At 37.8% G+C, this 20,754-nt stretch overlaps 1 protein-coding gene across 1 annotated transcript in view; it reads left to right on the forward strand.

The window, feature by feature from the left end:
* pip5k1cb (phosphatidylinositol-4-phosphate 5-kinase, type I, gamma b) overlaps positions 1-20,754 on the forward strand; it is an 80,921-nt gene that overhangs the window by 37,898 nt on the left and 22,269 nt on the right. Inside the window, exons 5-9 of the mRNA XM_056239955.1 lie at positions 1,122-1,239; positions 4,998-5,150; positions 8,772-9,071; positions 11,387-11,589; positions 20,731-20,754. The exon at positions 20,731-20,754 is cut by the window's right edge and continues 60 nt beyond it. Coding sequence (XP_056095930.1) covers positions 1,122-1,239; positions 4,998-5,150; positions 8,772-9,071; positions 11,387-11,589; positions 20,731-20,754 — 798 coding nt within the window. The remainder of the gene's footprint in view (positions 1-1,121; positions 1,240-4,997; positions 5,151-8,771; positions 9,072-11,386; positions 11,590-20,730) is intronic.

Here is a 20,754-nt window from a genome sequence, read left to right on the forward strand (position 1 = left end):
AATTTTGATATTTTTAGGTCAAACCGTTCTTGTCTGTCAGTCATATAATGCAGGTCTATGGTCACCACCTCAAAGAGCATGCACAGAGAAGTCCAAATTAAACATGATTTAATGACTCGTAAATGTAAGTACACATTGATGGCCTAAGACACGAAACGAGCGGTTTGTGTGAGAAAACGAACAGTATTTATATCGTTTTTACCTCTTGTAATCACAGTCACGTCCAAGTGATCTGAGGGCGCCGGCGCTTCGGTCTGCGAATATAATCAAATACTTCAAAAAAAATTCACATTTAAAATTCCAAGAATTGTTTGTTTTCTAACAAGACTTAATATAATAGGTGGCTTGATCATGTAGGATGGGATCAGAGAGGTTTAGATGGCCAATACAGGCTATAATGGCTGAATTCAAACAAAAGAATAAGAATTATGAAGATTAAGTCTCATACCGGCAGAGGTGTGAAAGGTTGGTCGATTAAATGAAAAGAACATGAATGGGGCCAGTTCTCCTCGCCAGACATTAGTCAGAGACTGTAAATGGGTGTTTACAGGGCAATCAAATATTTGATGAGAATCTTATATTAGCATTCTCTAAAACCTCTCTAAAGTCTCCCCTGACATGGTCTCACAATAGGCTTAATAAAATGCATAATTTTAGAGATATCATCCTCAGATTTAAAATGAAGCATGACCACAATTGTGGCTACACTTTAGTTGTGGTTTCAAGTTGCTATCCTAAATTCACATAATATTTTTTTTATACATTTAATAAATATGTTCTTAATATTTGTTGTTTTTGTTTTTATGTTTGAGCTTAGATATCTCAATATTAATAACAGTCTGATTAATTTTGAGTCTTGAAATGTAAACTCTCAAGGGTTGGCTTTCTAAATCTATGTTGGTTATGTTTCTATGTTGGTTATGTTTCTATGTATGTAAGAAAAATAATCTTGTTTCTGTTTGAATTAAGACTCCATTGCTAGATAATTTAGCTTTTTTTTAAGCAAAAATAGTATAACCAGTGGTTTTGGTAACAGTGACATGTGATCCTAAGTCATACTGAGCATGAATGAAATGATGCGGATGTCATGTGATGTCCTTCGTGTGTGTGTTTTCTCGCAGTGAAGGCAGTAATCTGACGCCAGCGCATCACTATCCAGACTTCAGGTTTAAAACATACGCTCCTGTGGCGTTCCGCTACTTCAGAGAGCTCTTCGGCATCCGGCCCGACGACTATCTGGTGAGACGCGTCACACACACACTCATCAAAACACCCTTCGACACGTTCAGGGATGTGTTTCCCGAAAGCATCGTTAGCCAATGGTCGCAAGTTCTGTCGTTATCAGGAGTTCAACGAGTCGGTGTTTCCCGAAACCATCGTTCCTACGAACATTCGCAAACAGCATCGCAGAGGTGTGTGTGTGAGCGACAGCTCTCGATCTGCGGTTAAAGCAGAGTTTCTAGATTGCATGACATGTGGACTCAATAAATCCCGATCTTGAGCAAAATAAGCAATCTGACATTCAGTGCAACCTGTGTCTTTTATTTACAATACATACAGATGTCATTTACGTCTTTGAGTTTGTCAAGAGATTTAAAGCACAGTTTGTGAAGAGTGCGCGTGTGTGAACGAGCTCTAGTGTGTGTGAACGAACTCTAGTGTGTGTGAACGAGCTCTAGTGTGTGTGAACGAGCTCTAGTGTGTGTGAACGAGTCTATGATTGAATCTGGAAATAAAGCGAAATAACTGAGAAAAATTAGAAATATTCCTCAGATGCCATATCTGTAATTTATTAGCAAAACATCTAGCGTTAATTTTATCTCAAACAGTTTCATTAAAAGTAGTTATTACTCACACACCTGTGTGACATCATAAACCAACGTGGTTGAACGAGAAATTTGCGACAATATGGTTTCGGGAAACAGTCGTGACCATAGATATCCATAATAAAGGCTAGATGTCTTACGGCGGAGTCTCTATCGTCATCACCGGCGGCCATCTTGTCACAGGCAAGCTTTCTGGCGGGCTCTGTGGTGCCTGATGTAAGATGAGTGATCACCACGAACACAAATACTCTTATCTCGCTGAAATCTTGACGGATTTACAAACGGGTTGGTTTCTTACAAACGTTATTAACGTGGCTATATTTCTGGATGATTATTTATTTATACACTTATTATTCATAAGTATGCAGTGTCATAACTACATCTCTGACGTTTATAACAAACCAAACCGTTTGAAAATCGGTAGAAAATTGAGCAAGTTATGGTTATTTAAAAAGTGCATGCACCATTAAAACAATGTTACGAGTGAGCGAGCTGCCTGTGGCAAGATGGCCGCCAGTGCGGATGTCGACCTCCATTGGCCAGCGGCGCGGACGAGACATCTAGCCTTTATTATGGATATCTATGGTCGTGACTATAGTTGATTTCTTCAACGATGCATCGTACTATGGTAGTGATATGGCAAGCCTTTTTAGCTTAAATTGTGCCCAGTGATACTCGTTGTAATTGCATTTTTACTAGTAAGAATTCAATTAGAGAGCTCTACAATTCAATTCTTACTAGTAGTAATTACAATTAGAGAGCTCTACAAATTAATTTTTACTAGTCATATGTCTCCATTGACTTCCATTCATTTTTAATTACGGAGCTCTCAAAATTGTATTTTTACTAGTAAAAAGTAAAAAACAAATTAAAGATATGTATAATTCCAGAGCTCTGCAATTGAATTAAAGAGCTCTGCAATTGCTTTCTTACTAGTAACAATTGAATTCCAGAGCTCTCTAATTCAATTCTTACTAGTAAAAAATGCCATTTTCGCTCTTTCATAACTCCAGAGATCTCACATATGTTTTATTGAAGTATGAAAGTTGCGAATTTAACTTTAGGGAATATCGGATACATTGAAAAATTATTTTTCACGATTCTTTGATGAATAGAAAGTTCTAATGAACAGCATTTATTTAAAATAGAATCGTTTGTAACATTATTAATGTCTTTACTGTCAATTTTTATCAATTTAATATGTCCTTGCTGCATGTAAGTAATAATTTCTTTAAAAAAAAAACCTTTTAAACACTAGTGTATGTTTGAATAAAATATAATAATTCGTAATTTTCACTTAAAAAAATAAGTAATACGCAATCTTGATCCATTTTTCTTTATTTTATGATTTTTCAAATACTCAACTTTTTTGCTTTGAATCACATGTTGTAATGTTCATACTGGAGCTGAATGGTTTGGATCTTCACTCTATATTGGAGAATCACTGAGGGTGAAAAGTTCATATAGGGCAGAGCTGAGGGTCATGGGAAGGTTAATGCGTAATTATGATATGAGAGTCTGGAGCTTAAATGAAACTTAAACATATTAGCTGTGGGAAAGCACATGGCCACTTTATAAGCCCACATACACACAGACACACTCACACTTACACATGCACACACATGTCTAGTTTGCTATCTTTGTGGGGACTCTCCATAGACGTAATGATTTCTATACTGTATAAACTGTATATTCTCTCCTCTTACACTAACACGACCCCTAAACCTACTCATCACACACACACACACACACACTAACCCGACCCCTAAACCTACTCATCACACACACACACACACACACACACACACACACACTAACCCGACCCCTAAACCTACTCATCACACACACACACACACACACACACACACACACACACACTAACCCGACCCCTAAACCTACTCATCACACACACACACACACACACACACACACACACACACACACACACACACACACACACACACACACACACACACACACACACACACACACACACACACACACACTAACCCGACCCCTAAACCTACTCATCACACACACACACACACTAACACAACCCCTAAACCTACTCATCACACACACACACACACACACACACGCACACACACACACACACACACACATAACAGACACACACACACTAACCCGACCCCTAAACCTAGTCATCACTCTCACACACACACACAAACACTAACCCGTCCCCTAAACCTACCCATCTCACACACACACACACACACACACACACACTAACACTACCCCTAAACCTACCCAACACACACACACACACACACACACACACACACACACACACACTAACACTACCCCTAAACCTACCCATCACACACACACACACACACACTAACACTACCCCTAAACCTACCCATCACACACACACACACACACACACACTAACACGACCCCTAAACCTACCCATCACACACACACACACACACTAACACGACCCCTAAACCTACCCATCACACACACACACACACTAACACGACCCCTAAACCTACCCATCACACACACACACTAACACGACCCCTAAACCTACCCATCAGACACAACTTTCTGCATTTTTACATTTTCAAAAAAAAAAGATCATTCTGTATAATTTATAAGATTGCTTCCTCATGGGGCTCAACATTTACTGGTGTTACTATACCTGTGGGGACATTTGGTCCTCACAACATAGGGAATACCAGGACCACACACACACACACACACACATGAACACACACACACGCAACCTGAGACAGATGGTGATTAGCACACTAATACTTTCCTTTCTAAGCACTTAAAATAATAGATATCCACTGTGTGTGTGTGTGTGTGTATGTGTGTGTATGTGTGTGTGTGTGTGTGTGTTCTTGTATAAATGGTTTATGAGGACACAAATGTGTATTATGACATGGGCATTACAACGTAATAAACATGGACACACTTCCTGTATCTTCGTAAACCAAACGGCTTAAAACACATTCTGAACAGTGTGTTTGTTGTTGTTGTTGTTAATTTCCAAAAATGCAGAAAGTTTTCTGTGATGGGCAGGTTTAGAGGTAGGGTAAATAACATAACATAATAAAGTGCTTTATAACCATTAATCAGATGAAATGCAGTATCCTCTGACGGCCGTTGTGTTTCTCTCTGCGTGTGCTTCTGTTTCTGCAGTATTCTCTCTGTAATGAACCCTTAATCGAGCTCTCGAACCCGGGTGCCAGCGGCTCTATTTTCTACGTCACTCGAGACGATGAATTCATCCTCAAAACCGTCATGCACAAAGAGGCGGAGTTCCTGCAGAAGCTGCTCCCGGGATACTATATGGTGAGGCTTTAGCACGGTCCATCCTAAATAGTGGACAATATAAAACAGCATGACTACATTTCCCGGATTAGATCATATTTCTGGTACAGTATGCATCTTAACAGTAGCGTTTTAGACTAATATTGTGCACAACTCTTTTCAAATTGTTTAAACATGTTATGACTGTGATGTGAATGCAGCAATAAGAGTAAGTGAAGTCATGATGAAGTTTAGGTAATGAATTTGTGCATGAAAACACAAAGAATATCGTGCAAAAGTTCATTTATTTCAGTAATTCAACTTAAAAGGTGAAACTAATATATTATATAGACTCATTACATGCAAAGTGAGATATTTTAAGCCTTTATTTGTTATAATTTTGATGATTATGGCTTACAGCTTATTAAAACCCCAAGAATATTGTGAAAAGGGTTTCAAATCAGTAAGCCATAATCATCACAATTATAACAAATAAAGGCTTGAAATATCTCACTTTGCATGTAATGAGTCTATATAATATATTAGTTTCACCTTTTAAGTTGAATTACTGAAATAAATGAACTTTTGCACGATATTCTAATTTTTAGAGTTTCACCTGGCTGTATGTGTGAGTTTGTGATCGGGATGCAGTTTTTATGACATAGTTATGTGTCTAAATATATATTTTTAAGTACTTAAAAAAGTGCAGTTTTCAAATGCCTCATTTTCAGTACAATGTGACAAACATAGACAGCACAAATCTGAATTAAAGGATAAGTTTGCTGATTTTTTATCAGGTTTTGTATTGTAATTAGTATATGTAAATAAACAATATGTACTCTTTTTTTTTACCCAGATATCTCTGTTTATTTGTCAGCAAAAGTCCTTTAAATGACTCAAAATGCATAATTTTGCATTATTTGACGATCGAAAAACATTAGCAAATGATAACAAATTTAATTAAATTTAAGGGGAGGGATTCCATAAATGTTGCAAGTAATTTAGATCATTTTAAGGTACTTTTCTTTTTCATTTGTTTTAGGGATTGAAACAAAATTTTCGAGTCATTTTAAATGCCACAAATATGTGCTTAATTTGTGGCCTAAAATGCAAATAATAAGCATATGTAAAATGACATTTGATTAACATTTGGGTAACACTTTAGTTTACGGTCCAATTCCCACTAATAACTACTATTAACTAGTAACTTTCTATCAGTTTTACAATATTAATATTTTGTTTTAATTTTTGTGATGTGTTTTTAAAAAGCCATTATTTTGTTAAAATGCTGTTTGATCAATTTGCTATTTGCAGTGGTTACCATTTACTATTAGGGTCAGATTGACTTTTCAAACATCATCATAATAATAATTAATAATATGGAACCCACAACATTTAAAAACAAAAACATACAAACATGTATTGTCTCCATTTTTGACTAATACATAATAATAAGTGAGATTTTTGTTACATAACAGAGACCTGGTCACCCAAGTTTTTGGCAAAAATTATTTAAAAAATTTTTTTTGCATTTCTATTGCATACCAGCTAACAGGGAATGTTCTGGCAAAACATTCATTAGTTATGATTTATATTAGTTGTTCATTAGTTATGAACAAACATTCTTCCAGTAACGTAAATATAATGTTATTCAAAGTTATCTGGTCTTTTTAATAATGTTCTCAAAACGTCAGCACAAAAACACATACATCCTTCATGAAACGTCCCCCCCCCCCCCCACACACACTGTTTTAGTTGGACGATCTTTTAACATTTTTAAATGTTTCTAGTCTCGGAATGTTCAGAGAACATTCAAAAGTAACATTCTAATAATACTTACAACATGATCAAATGGAATGTTCCAATTTTTAAAACTTCAGAGAACATTCAGAAGTGACTTTTCAGTAACACTTTATTTTACAGTGTCCTTGTTACATATGTTACATGTACTTACCATAGTAATAAGAGTAAATTATGCATAATTACATGCAACTAACCCTCAACCAAACCCTAATCCAATCCCTAACCCTATAGTAAGTACATGTAGTTGATTAATATCACTCAGTGCTTAAATATATAATTACACTGTAACAATGACACCTTCAAATAAAGTGTAACCAACTTTTCCATAACTAAATGGAAACGTTAGCAAAACTTTCTCATGTGAATTCCCGCATTAAGTGGCGCTACACTGTGTTTTCTCATGCATGTATATATTTAAGAAAAATTTGTCATTTATATATAATATAAATTATATATAAATATATACACTCACCGGCCACTTTATTAGGTACCCCATGCTAGTAACGGGTTGGACCCCCTTTTGCCTTCAGAACTGCCTCAATTCTTCGTGGCATAGATTCAACAAGGTGCTGGAAGCATTCCTCAGGGAGTTTGGTCCATATTGACATGATGGCATCACACAGTTGCCGCAGATTTGTCGGCTGCACATCCATGATGCGAATCTCCCGTTCCACCACATCCCAAAGATGCTCTATTGGGTTGAGATCTGGTGACTGTGGAGGCCATTTTAGTACAGTGAACTCATTGTCATGTTCAAGAAACCAATTTGAAATGATTAGAGCTTTGTGACATGGTGGAAGTAGCCATCAGAGGATGGGTACATGGTGGCCATAAAGGGATGGACATGGTCAGAAACAATGCTCAGGTAGGCCGTGGCATTTAAACAATGCCCAATTGGCACTAAGGGGCCTAAAGTGTGCCAGGAAAACATCCCCCACACCATTACACCACCACCACCAGCCTGCACAGTGGTAACAAGGCATGATGGTTCCATGTTCTCATTCTGTTTACGCCAAATTCTGACTCTAACATCTGAATGTCTCAACAGAAATCGAGACTCATCAGACCAGGCAACATTTTTCCAGTCTTCAACTGTTCAATTTTGGTGAGCTCTTGCAAATTGTAGCCTCTTTTTCCTATTTGTAGTGGAGATGAGTGGTACCCGGTGGAGTCTTCTGCTGTTGTAGCCCATCCGCCTCAAGGTTGTGCGTGTTGTGGCTTCACAAATGCTTTGCTGCATACCTCGGTTGTAACGAGTGGTTATTTCAGTCACTGTTGCCCTTCTATCAGCTCGAACCAGTCTGGCCATTCTCCTCTGACCTCTGGCATCAACAAGGCATTTCCGCCCACAGAACTGCCGCTCACTGGATGTTTTTTCTTTTTCGGACCATTCTCTGTAAACCCTAGAGATGGTTGTGCGTGAAAATCCCAGTAGATTAGCAGTTTCTGAAATACTCAGACCAGCCCTTCTGGCACCAACAATCACGCCACGTTCAAAGTCACTCAAATCAACTTTCTTCCCCATACTGATGCTCGGTTTGAACTGCAGGAGATTGTCTTGACCATGTCTACATGCCTAAATGCACTGAGTTGCCGCCATGTGATTGGCTGCTTAGAAATTAAGTGTTAACGAGCAGTTGGACAGGTGTACCTAATAAAGTGGCCGGTGAGTGTATACAGTATACATGCATTAAATGTTTTCTCTCTCTCTCTCTCTCTCTCTCTCTCTCTCTCTCTCTCTCTCTCTCTCTCTCTCTCTCTCTCTCTCTCTCTCTCTCTCTCTCTCTCTCTCTCTCTCTCTCTCTTTCTCTCTCTCTCTCACTCTCTCTCTCTCTCTCTCTCTCTCTCTCTCTCTCTCAGAACCTGAACCAGAATCCTCGCACCCTTCTTCCCAAGTTCTTCGGTTTGTACTGCGTTCAGTCCGGCGGGAAGAACATCCGTATCGTGGTGATGAATAACGTCCTGCCCCGCGCCATCCGCATGCACCTCAAGTTCGACCTGAAGGGCTCCACCTGCAAGCGCAGAGCGTCCAAGAAGGAGCGTGAGAAGTCCAGGCCCACGTTCAAAGACCTGGACTTCATGCAGGACGTTCAAGACGGACTCCTGTTAGATGTGGACACGTACAACGCCCTGGTCAAAACACTCCAGAGAGACTGTCTGGTGAGTGTGTCTCTGTGGATGCGCTCGGTTTAGTGCGGGACAGTTTTATAATGAAGGTCTGATGTGCAGTGTTGGGGAAAGCTACAGGTGAAACTCAGGTGCAAAAGTTCATTTATTTCAGTAATTCAACTTAAAAGGTGAAACTAATATATTATATAGACTCATTACATGCAAAGTGAGATATTTCAAGCCTTTATTTGTTATAATTGTGATGATTATGGCTTAAACCTCACATTCAAAATTAGAATATTGTGAAAAGGTTTTCATATCTGTAAGGCATAATCATCACAATTATAACAAATAAAGGCTTGAAATATCTCACTTTGCATGTAATGAGTCTATATAATATATTAGTTTCACCTTTTAAGTTGAATTACTGAAATAAATGAACTTTTGCACGATATTCAAATTTTTCGAGTTTCACCTGTACTTTGAAAAGTAATGCATTACAATAGTGCGTTAAGGCCCTTACACACTGAGTCCGAAATTCGCGTCCGAAATTTTCGCTCGTTAAAAAATAAATACGACCTCACGTTTACACACTGCCGCCGAAACTCTCGTCTATCATAAAAAAATTCGGATCGGGTTCGATTTTCTGCGTTTTCCGCATTCGTAGCAAGCATTTTAAGAGGTGTTTTGACAATTCAGAGCCACCGAATCATGAATACGAAAAAACACATACGAACATTTCGGACTCAGTGTGCAAGGACCTTAACTCCCTTAAAAAGTAACTAATTGCGTTAGTTACTTTTTTAGAAAAGTAATGCGTTACGTTACTTTTGCATGAATTTTTTTTTTTTTTTTTTACCTGGGCTGGGCTTGTTTTTTTTATAACAAAAAAAGTTATATTTTTGGGCAAATGTAAAGACCCTTTCACACCAAAAATGAAATAATAAGCCTCAGGCTGAAGGAAATGCAGATTCACGCGTGTACAGTAGAGGCTCAAACTAACCTTTCAGCTGTTCTGGACAACGCAATCAATCAATCAATTTTATTTATATATAGCACACTTAAAACAACCAAAGTTGACCATGGTGCTTCACAGGTTAAATACAACAACAGGACACTACTCACACAATAAAAGTACAACAATAAAACATTTATAATACACAGTATACGATATATAGTGATACTAAAATTAATGCAAGAATAAGATGCAGGAGAAAAAAGACTTACACTTTACCAATAAAAACAAAAAAATTTAACTGAATCATCGAAGGTCAGAAGCAAGTACATTGGTCAATAAAGTGAGATTAATTGCATTAAAATGTTTTATTTAACATATTTAGTTATTGGAGGTTTGCATTGTATGATTCTGATTCTGCATTTCATTGATTTCATTCATTTTGAGGAATATTGAATCGTTTTTTTGTGTGCAAGTGAGATGAGTAAATGCACGCTTACATTTAGTTTAGAACTACAATAACCCTCATGTTCACACACACACACACACACACACACACACACACACACACACAACGCCTCTGCACTTCGATTTGTCTCAACATGAGGACAAGAGAGCTGTCAGTCAATAAATGGGAGAACAAAGATAGATGGATGGATGGATGGATGGATGGATGGATAGAGGATGGATGGATGGATGGATGGATGGAAGGATGGATGGAAGGATGGATGGATGGATGGATGGATGGATAGAGGATGGATGGATGGATGGATAGATGGATGGATGGAAGGATGGATGGAAGGATGGATGGAAGGATGGATGGATGGATGGATGGATGGATAGAGGATGGATGGATGGATGGATAGAGGATGGATGAATGGATGGATAGAGGATGGATGGATGGATGGATGGATAGATAGATGGATGGATAGAGGATGGATGGATGGATGGATGATAGATGATGGATAGATAGATGGATGGAAGGATGGATGGAAGGATGGATGGATGGAAGGATGGATGGATGGATAGAGGATGGATGGATGGATGATATTTTGTTGTAAATTTTAAAAGTAAAGGCCCTTGCACACTGAGTCCGAAATTTTTGCACGTAAAAAAATTAATACGACCTCACGTTATGTCAATCACGCTTACACACGGCCTCCGAAACTTTTATCCGCCATAAAAAAAATCGGATCGGGTTCGATTTTCTGCGTTTTTTGCATCCGTAGCGAGCAGTTTGAGAGGTGTTTTAACATCTCAGAGCCACCGAATCACGAATACGACTCAGTGTGCATTGCTGTCCAAGGGCCTTAATGCGTTACTTTACTAGTTACTTGAAAAAGTAATCTGATTACGTACCTCGAGTCACCTGTACTGAGTTTCCCCCAACACTGCTGATGTGTGTGTGCAGGTGTTGGAGAGTTTTAAGATCATGGACTACAGCTTGTTGTTGGGGGTTCATAACCTGGACCAGGCGGAGCGAGAGCATCAGATGGAGGGATCTCAGAGCAGCGACGAGAAGAGGCCGGCCGCTCAGAGAGCGCTTTACTCCACCGCCATGGAGTCCATCCAGGGAGGAGCCGCGTGCGGAGACTCGCTCGACACCGAAGACACGTATGTGTTGTGTTTCAGGAAAGGAACGGGAAACAGAAGTCACGGTTCGATACGCACCTCTGTTTTGGGTCATGGTTCGATACGAGTCGATACGGCAAAAAGCAACAAATCACCAATGCTAGGATTCTCTAAAGCACCAGGGGGACCCGAGTAGCCTGGTAATAGTTTCTAGGCTTACATAGTTTTGTTTATGGCCTCCAGAAGTCTAGGACCGGCACTGATTACAGAAATATTGTCACCGTTTGATGAAGTTTTGGGCGAATGAAACGCCACAGTCCTTTTTCTCTGTTCTCTCTAGTCATGTAGCACCAATTTCAAAAGTGTTTTTCCATTGCTACTGCACAGACAACCATGCTTTATTAAAGGGGTGGTAAAATGGCATTTTCACAAGATGTAAAATAAATCTCTGACCCAGATAGCAAAAAATATCGGCACGGCTTCTTTTTGCCGCCGGCCCCAAACTGTCGGCTATAGGTGCGCCCCGCTGGCGGAGAAGAAACGTTTGCCGCCGAATACGTCACTCCCATTTCTTGCGAGATGCCGCCGGCGAACAGCCGCCGGGCCGCCGACTTCATTCTCTCTGGCGGTTGCCGCCGTCTAAATGAACCGCGGCCGGCTGGCGGCAAGCCGCTTTGAAATCGACCAGCCATGTCATTGGCATGAGTGGAACTGACAGCATTTTAACTTTCACATTTAAAGCGATTATAATTATTATGTGAATTATATCAAATTTTTAGGTACCAAAGTCATTAGGGTTTATAACAGATTTGACTCAGTCTGATTCCATGATAAGGTTTAGGAAAATACATTTAAATTACGTTGAAACTCTGAAGCGATTCAGTGATAGGCCTATGTAAAATATATAGAATTATTTTATTCACTTAAGGTGACAATTCATTTCTTTGATTTATGCACAATTGAGATGCACAAATAGTCCAAAAAGAATTCCTTTTGTAAAACTTACTTGGCAATAAATATACTTCTGATTCTGATTAGGTTTTAAAATAAATATTTCATTCATGGTATGAACAATTTAGCAGAATAAATGGATGAAGTTAGACTTTTCACCAATGCCTGAAATCAGTGAACAGTGAAAGACATCTGCAACTTGGCCAAAAGCTTGGGTATGCTTTAGATTTTTTTTATTAATTTGCAACCATGGTAATATTTATAATAAACATGAAAATCCCTGTTTTGACCTGAAAGATAAAGTGAAATATTTAGAAATATTTTGTCTCTCTGTCACCCCAGGAAATTTCGTTTATGTCTTTCATTTTTTTACAAGTTCGATTTTTTTTATTTTTTTTACCTTTTACAGGTATAAGGGATTAATTTGCAATTGCGAGTTTTGCAATCTGTACAAATGTTTAAGAAAGTATTAAAGCACAAACAGAGAAGTACCTCCACCGGCCGAGAGGGGCAGTACCTAAAAAACGGAAGCAGATTTACCAACACAACAGTGGCCACTCGTCACACGATTTCAGTATTTGGAGAGGATATCCTATCTAGTCATTGACTACGATCTTTAAAGTAAGTATATTTTTCCTTTTTGTGTAACGCAATATTATGTTCATTTTTTACATTTTTAGGTCATCTTTTTCAAATATGTTCTTGCCTTACTAGTCAAGCTAGTAAGTTAGCCTGTTTACAAAGTTTGCGTCATGTTTCTGACATAGCGCTAATGTTAGTTAGGCTAACGTTACTTAGTTTCTTCCTGGCGTTAGTTTTTTCTTTTCTTCTTTTAACTATATTTACGTATGTTTATGCAAGTGTGAGTACTACAGTATGTGGTTTAAGATAGTATTGGTCAGTCGAATAATTAACTAACTTACGTAACTAAATCCTGAAGGACAATTCTCCCGCCCACGTGGGAACCCAGCCGGCATTTCAACGTTGATTCACCGTTGAAACAACGTCAGGTACCATGGTTGAATCAACGGTGAATTACCTGTCGGTTTTGCAAAACGGATCAACGTTGATATTGTGACGTCGTTTCACCGCGGAAGAAACAACGTTGATTCACCGTTGAAATCGCGACGTCGTTTCACTCTTACCTTTCGGGTTATGGTCTTCTGTCGACGTTGAATCACCTTTCGATTTTGCAAAACGAATCAACGCTGAAATCGTGACGTTGTTTCACCGTCTCTTCTTTCAATATGGGTGAATAAAGGTTGTATGTCGACATTGAACCAATTTAGAATTATGCTTCGGTTTTGCAAACTGAATCAACAGTCTTACCTTTCATCATGGGATAATACAATTGTACATTCAATTACAACCTAGTTTGCAGTTGGAACATAGTCATGACAATGCTGACTGAATTTGTGATTAACTGTAGGCCTACACTAAAAAAAATTTAACTTTCAAATTACTTGCAGCAGCTTAATTAAACACATTTAATAAAGAAATAACAAATGCTCAAATTGTAAAACAAGTTTTATTCTGAAAAAAACAAGTCTAAAAATACTTTCTAAAACAGATGAAAAACATCTCAAACTTTAAATTGCAGCGTTTTCGAAGTAATGTTAAAAACCTGTAGAAGTAGACATCTAAATGGGATATTTAAAGATAGTTTTTGTTCAATTACAGTAACCCTTAAATTAAACATTTAATATTTAAAATGTACAGTACAAAAGTTTTTAAATTCTCAATAAAATGTGAGTGCAGTGCTCCGACAGGGTCCCAGCTCGAGGTCCATTCCGATGCCATCTCTCCCTCTTCACTTCTTGCCCACTGTCTGTACTATCCTGTATAAATAAAAGCATTTTAAATGAATAAAAAATAAGACATGTACAAGATTTTCACTTTACAGTTCAATTAGAGTTAGAAAACAAATACAACACTATCCATGCTAAACACATATTTGATGTATTCAGATGAAAATTTACACAAGCAATTCTTCAGAGCCCCAAGGTGGAATTGTAAAAAATTTAATATTACTCATGTGTCAGTTACGGTAACTATAATCATAAGGTCATGATTTCATCCTTAAAACAGATGAAGAAATCAACAAATTTTGGTGTTGAGCTGAGAGGGTTGTGGTCTGTTGCTCTTTGACTTATCTTTCAATGCAGGTTTATATTGTTTCAACAATTTCCGTATATTTCTGATAATATTTGTGGAGAAACATTACACTGTTTTAATTCAGAATCCTAACCATACATTGCACTAATTAAAAGTCATTTATTAAATTAAGTAAAATAAAAAAATAACACAAAAGGTCAATGAATCCGTACCAGAAGTGATAGTGCAATGTAGCAGCTAAAGAATAATCCTCCACCAAATTACCAGTAATCAGCGGGATCCTTGGCAAATCTGAAGGGGGGAAAGAAGAAATTTTTCAATAAAAAGTCCTTAAAGCAGTATATATATATATATATATATTTTTACCATTCCTTTAAACAATTTTAAAATTGATTTAAATTGTAAAAACGTTTGCCATTATAACATTCACACAACATGAACGGAGTAATGTCATCTTTGAGACTGTTAGTTATTACATGATTAAAAATGTAAACATACACTTAAAGCATGGCAATCACATCAGAAATGTGTATCATAGCAAGGGAAGCACACACAAAAAAAGCTGTTTGGTACACCAAAATCAAACCATCAAATAATTTTACCTGCAGCCGCATTTATCCTATTATGACACATCTGAGGGTCTTCCTCTTAATGGTTTCCAGTAATTAAAGAAAGAACTGATGAAGGTGACATGAATCCCCTTTCAGTGCCCCACTTCAGCAGAAGAAAGACAAAAGGACAAAAAGTTACTCAGACTTTCTATCTGTAACGTTAAATGTCTTACTTTAAAGATGAAAATCATACTTAATACTATATATTAATCCCAGTGTAGGTTTTCTAACAGTGGGTAAAATTGACTTACTTTAGTTGTGAATGGGTCTTTCTGTTGGGTGTTCTCCCCCGATAAAAATCGTATTCCAATGCTTGATCTAGAAAAAAAAAATGTAAACAAAATTATTTTCAATATCGTTATCAGTGTTTGAATAGGTTATGTAAACATACTTCTAACGAATAAATGACGGTTTGATCACATTACTCATTCTTTAGCTGACAACATTAAATACAACGTTACCAACAACAAAACACAGCAATGTCAGATGGTAACTTACTAATGTTACATTGAAATACGTGCTAATATCGCTACGCTAATGAAGCAGTACAAAAACACACACAGAGATAACTTATTTATGAGGTTGCAGTAAGCCTATGACCATTAAGTTAACGTTACCCGTGTCCCTAAACGTTAACGTAAGACTGAAAATGTTTTCTTACCTGATATCACCAGTATCCCTCTGTTCACATTCCAGCTTTTGTTCTTCATTGACATATCAACTCAAATTCGCTCAAAATGTAAGAATTCAACAGGCAGATATAAAATAATCCAGGTCTGACCGAGTAATCAACGCAAGCAGCAGCTGTTTACCGACCGAGAGTAACGGACGTATTTTCAAACTTAAAATAGGCGCGCAGAGCCACGCAAATTCTCATTGGACGGTTTCCTGGAAGACAGACATATCAACCAATCATGCTCAAAGTAAAAATGCGAAACATCCAATAACAGTTTGCGCGAGTTAACATTGCGGTGTATTAAGTTTTATTTGCAGTCTGTATTATTATTTAATTAATTGGTCAAATGACATGACAGTGTATGAATACAAATGTCATAATGTAATGTTAGGAATGCAGACAAAATTGTAAATTCACACAAATTCACATAAAGCAAAATGTTTCTGCTGCACTGCTCTCTTGAAAGTGAAACTAGTATTGTTAATAATGATAATAATTATATTTTAACATATACACTGAAGAGCTGTTATGATCAAAAAATCATTAAATGCTAATTAATTATCATAATGATACGTTAAAAGGCAGATATTTCTGTTGTATGTTGTTGAAAACATTACGTTGTTTCAACGTACAGATCTTGTAAAAATTTCAACGTTGATTTAGAAGTGTTTTTGTTAACCTTTTTCAACCATTTAGCATTAAACGTTATTTCAACGTTGTTTCAACGTTGAAACAACAACTGTCATTATTTCAACCATATTTCAACGTTGAAGGTTGGTCATGTACCGGTTGGTTTTCAACCATTTAGCATTAAACGTTATATCAACGTTGTTTCAACGTTGAAACAACAACTGACATTATTTCAACCATATATCAACGTTGAAGGTCGGTCGTGTGCCGGCTGGGAATGGTAACGTTAGCAAAATCTTTACGACAAGAAAGACTGATCAGTAACGTTATAACTTGTGTTGTTTTCTAACTAAACATAATGATGTTTTGTTTTATTCGACAACCATGCTGCTAGTCTAGTTTAACTTACAGTGTTAGCTAACACATGCTGCTTCGCCTTTTTTACTCACTGAATTCAAGCATGTTCGACATGTTGAAATGTATCTAGCTACAGTAGATCGCCAAAGCTTTACATCTAGAAAGAAAGCTTTACATCTAGAAAGTTTAACTTTTGGTGTTTTCTTACAAAAATAACGATGTATGTGTGTGTGTGTATATATATATATATATATATATATATATATGTATATGTGTGTGTATATGTATATATGTGTGTATATGTATATATGTGTGTATATGTATATGATTGTGTTTTTCTGAACATGGTTTTCTGTTTTTTCACTTGTGAAAATGACTCGTTTTTTGAAGGGGTGAGCATTTTAATGTTATTGATTTTGCCTGGAAATTAATCAAAAAGTATACTTTATGCAAAATGTTCTTCTATTTTAGATGGTTCACATTGTTCAGTTTATCAACGAGGAGGATCTGCCATTTGCAGTGGTTCCGCAAGAGTGGCTCAGCGAGAGCATGTGCCATTGGCCCCCATTTAACCTCAGCAAAAAGACGAAGGCAACAATTTAGCCATCCTCTGCACACCTCCACACAGCACCTGGGAGAAATTCATTTTAAGTTCATGAAGGGAGCAGGTAAATGGGTCTGACTTGTGTATTTGATTTTCCTTTATTTCATCTGTGTAATTTATTTTCTGTTTATTGTGGATAACTGACTCTTTCATTCATTATTCCCTACTCTAGAATCTTGTAAGTCTCAAGAAAAAAAACTCTAGAAAGATGCATCGATTCCAGAAAACCAGGAAAATGCTGAACTGGTATGTAAAATCTATTGCTGTGATGCTGGATTTGTGATCCTGCCACTAAACTATACCATTTGTTAGATTTTCAAATTTCTGTTTCCTCTTTCTCGCAACCAGGTTTCTCCCCAGTAATCCAGACTCCACTTCACAGAGCCAAGAGTTTGAGTACAAGTAAGTGATGTTATTTGTGAAGTTTTTTTGTCTTGGAAACTATTGCTTCTATTTGAAGTCGGCATGAACCGGAAGTTACAGACGACTTTTCTCCAGTGTTGTGACGTATTTAAAAGTGAAAAAGTATATTGAACGGAGGGCAGGGTTTTACTCTAGCGCTCCTCTTCTCCATCTCTGCTCATAGCACGGTTTGAGGGGAGTTGCCACGCCCTCGCGCCATAGCACATGACCGGAAGAGAAGAGAAGTCGTTTCGAGGGGGGAGGGAAGGGTAACGTATTTGATTAAAGATTATAAGGCTACATGAATTTTAAAAGAATAATGAAGTGCACAGATAAATCATTTATAATAAACACTACAATATTACATATAAAAATACGAATTGTAAAATCTTACTTCAAGAGCAGGTGAAGCAAGTTCAACAAACAATGTTGAAGACGTTTGCTTGCACTGAGCAATTAGGTACAACTTGCAAACAGCACCTGTGGTTGTAGGTTTAATTCCCACTGGGGCTACCTGTACATGTAGTAGACCTAGATATAAAGTAAAATTTAACATTGTATACTGCATATATTACAGTCTGAATCCTTAGCCTTTCACATTTTTTATTTATTTATGAGAAGCTTCAGAGAAATGTAATTTGTAACACTTTTTTGGATTTTCAGCTTGGTGTAGGGGATAAAGCATGTTTTAGAGACATGTTCCTGAAGACCATTGTTCAAAGTAAGTTGGATATTTTTTTTAGATTTAAGTAGATATGTATGTCCTATTGTCCTCATGCAATTCAAATTAAATGACAGATCTGTATTTTCTATATTAGCCATCCGGAAGGACCCGGCAACCCTGGATGCACTGATGAGGCGGTCCAGGTTAACGTTACGCGTTACCTGAAAGGAGCATCTGACCGTGAAGGCAGAAAAAGGCGCCGCACAGCTGAGAGGGACCCACAGCCGACCACTTAAAACTAGACTGACTACTGACACCCCAGAATCACTGACAACTGGAATCCTTTCTTTATCTTGCAGTCAGTAGAATCAAGACCCCTAAAGAAGTCAGAAGTGTCAGACTACACTCACTCACTGTGGAAATTACTTTCTTTTTTTCTTTTTCAAATAAAGCTTGTAAATCCTTGTGCCACAGGTCAGCATTGCCGTTATAAAGGCCTATTCTACTCCAGAGCTTTACTATAAATTACTACCACTTATCATATTGTTAGAAATGGCTTGTAAATGTAGTTATACTTTTATTTATTTGGTATCTTGCACATTATTTGGCATCAAATATCCTCTTTACTTGTCATAATGTTTACTGGTAATTTTTTACCCTAGAACTGTCCTTTTTATATGAACACTTATTGTAAGTGTTGTAATTTGCTTGTAAGGCTGTTTAACCAAAATTGAATTGGAAACCTGCATGTTAGTATATTGATTTATTTATTTTTCTGTTATGTTTCAGTGATCTGAAACATCTTGTTTAAATGACAGTTACTGTACTTTGAAATGTAGAATAAAAATGCCAATTGTAAATTTGTCTGGTTTGAGCAATTATTATTCTTGATAAACTGCATGCTATAAATAAATAAATAAATAAAAATATATATATATATATAGCCAGAATAAGCGGCGGCAGAGCGCTCGAAAATAGCGTTTGCCTCCGGCGGGCCGCGGAAGGACGGCCTTCAATATAAAGGCGGCGGAACGGCGGTTGGCCCGCGGGCCGGCCGCTTAACGAAGGCGGTAGGAAGGCGGCTGCCGCTTTTAAAAAGCGGCTGCCGCCGGCGGTGCGCCGTCCAACGTGTTTGCGATGTCGCCATTCTGACGCTTCTACTGCCGCCGGAGAACCGACGGTGGTCCGCCGACTCATTGCTATCTGGGGATGTCCCCAGAGTGTGTGTGTGAAGTTTTAGCACAAAATACCCCACAGATATTTTTATATAGCATGTTAAAGTTGTCACTTTTTGAGGGTGAGCAAAAACGCACCGTTTTTCAGTCTGGCCCTTTAAATGCAAATGAGCTGCAGCTCCCGACACAGTGGGCGGAGCTTCAAGAGCTCGTGTGTTAGCAGGTCTGATTACCTCACGCAGAAACACACTAAAATGACAGAAACTGTTCTGCCTTCAATGTTAAAACGGAGTCAGACACAGATGGAGAGACTCAAGAAGAAGTGACAACATGTAGAATGCAACAGGACGTCTCTGAATGGTTTGTTGATGAATTTATGTTGCTGATGTGGAGGTAACTATCTTCAATTAGCATATTCTGTTAGGATAATCTATAAATCGCTCGTATAGGAACTGTTGTGAGATGCACACAGAGTGACTTTCTGAAATGTGACATGTGAAAAGATGGATGCTAAAGTTTGAGCTGACTCACAAATGTACTCTTAATATACAACAACTTTTCCTCTTCTCAACATGGACTGCGTGTTCCGGGGGCGGGGTTTATGTAAATTTTAGGGTTGGTGATGTCACTAACCCGGGAGGAAGCTCGTGTAGTTCCTACCAGCCGTTTGTTGTAGTCCTTTTCTTTAAAAGCAAATATCTTCCTTTGCTTTGAACTTTGAGCGTCGTAACTTTGCAGATGTTGTTTATGCTCAAACAGCAACACTACACACTAACTAAAGTTAGAAAAGTGAAATCATATTCAAGCACCCCTTTAAAAACCCATCTTGCCAGGTGTATATATTCCCCTTTTAGGATGATTTGAATTCTGTTTTAGAGCTGTTTAATTTCAGATCTCTCGTGTTCTCTCCCTCTCTCTCTCTCTCTCTCTGTCTCTGTCTCTCTCTCTCTCTCTCTCTCTCTCTCTCTCTCTCTCTCTCTCTCTCTCTCTCTCTCTAGAATGGGTGGGATCCCTGCAGTCAG

This window comes from Rhinichthys klamathensis, unplaced genomic scaffold (genome assembly GCF_029890125.1).
Source record: "Rhinichthys klamathensis goyatoka isolate OS25496 unplaced genomic scaffold, OSU_Roscu_1.1 h1tg000575l_1, whole genome shotgun sequence".
Classification (NCBI taxonomy): domain Eukaryota; kingdom Metazoa; phylum Chordata; class Actinopteri; order Cypriniformes; family Leuciscidae; genus Rhinichthys; species Rhinichthys klamathensis.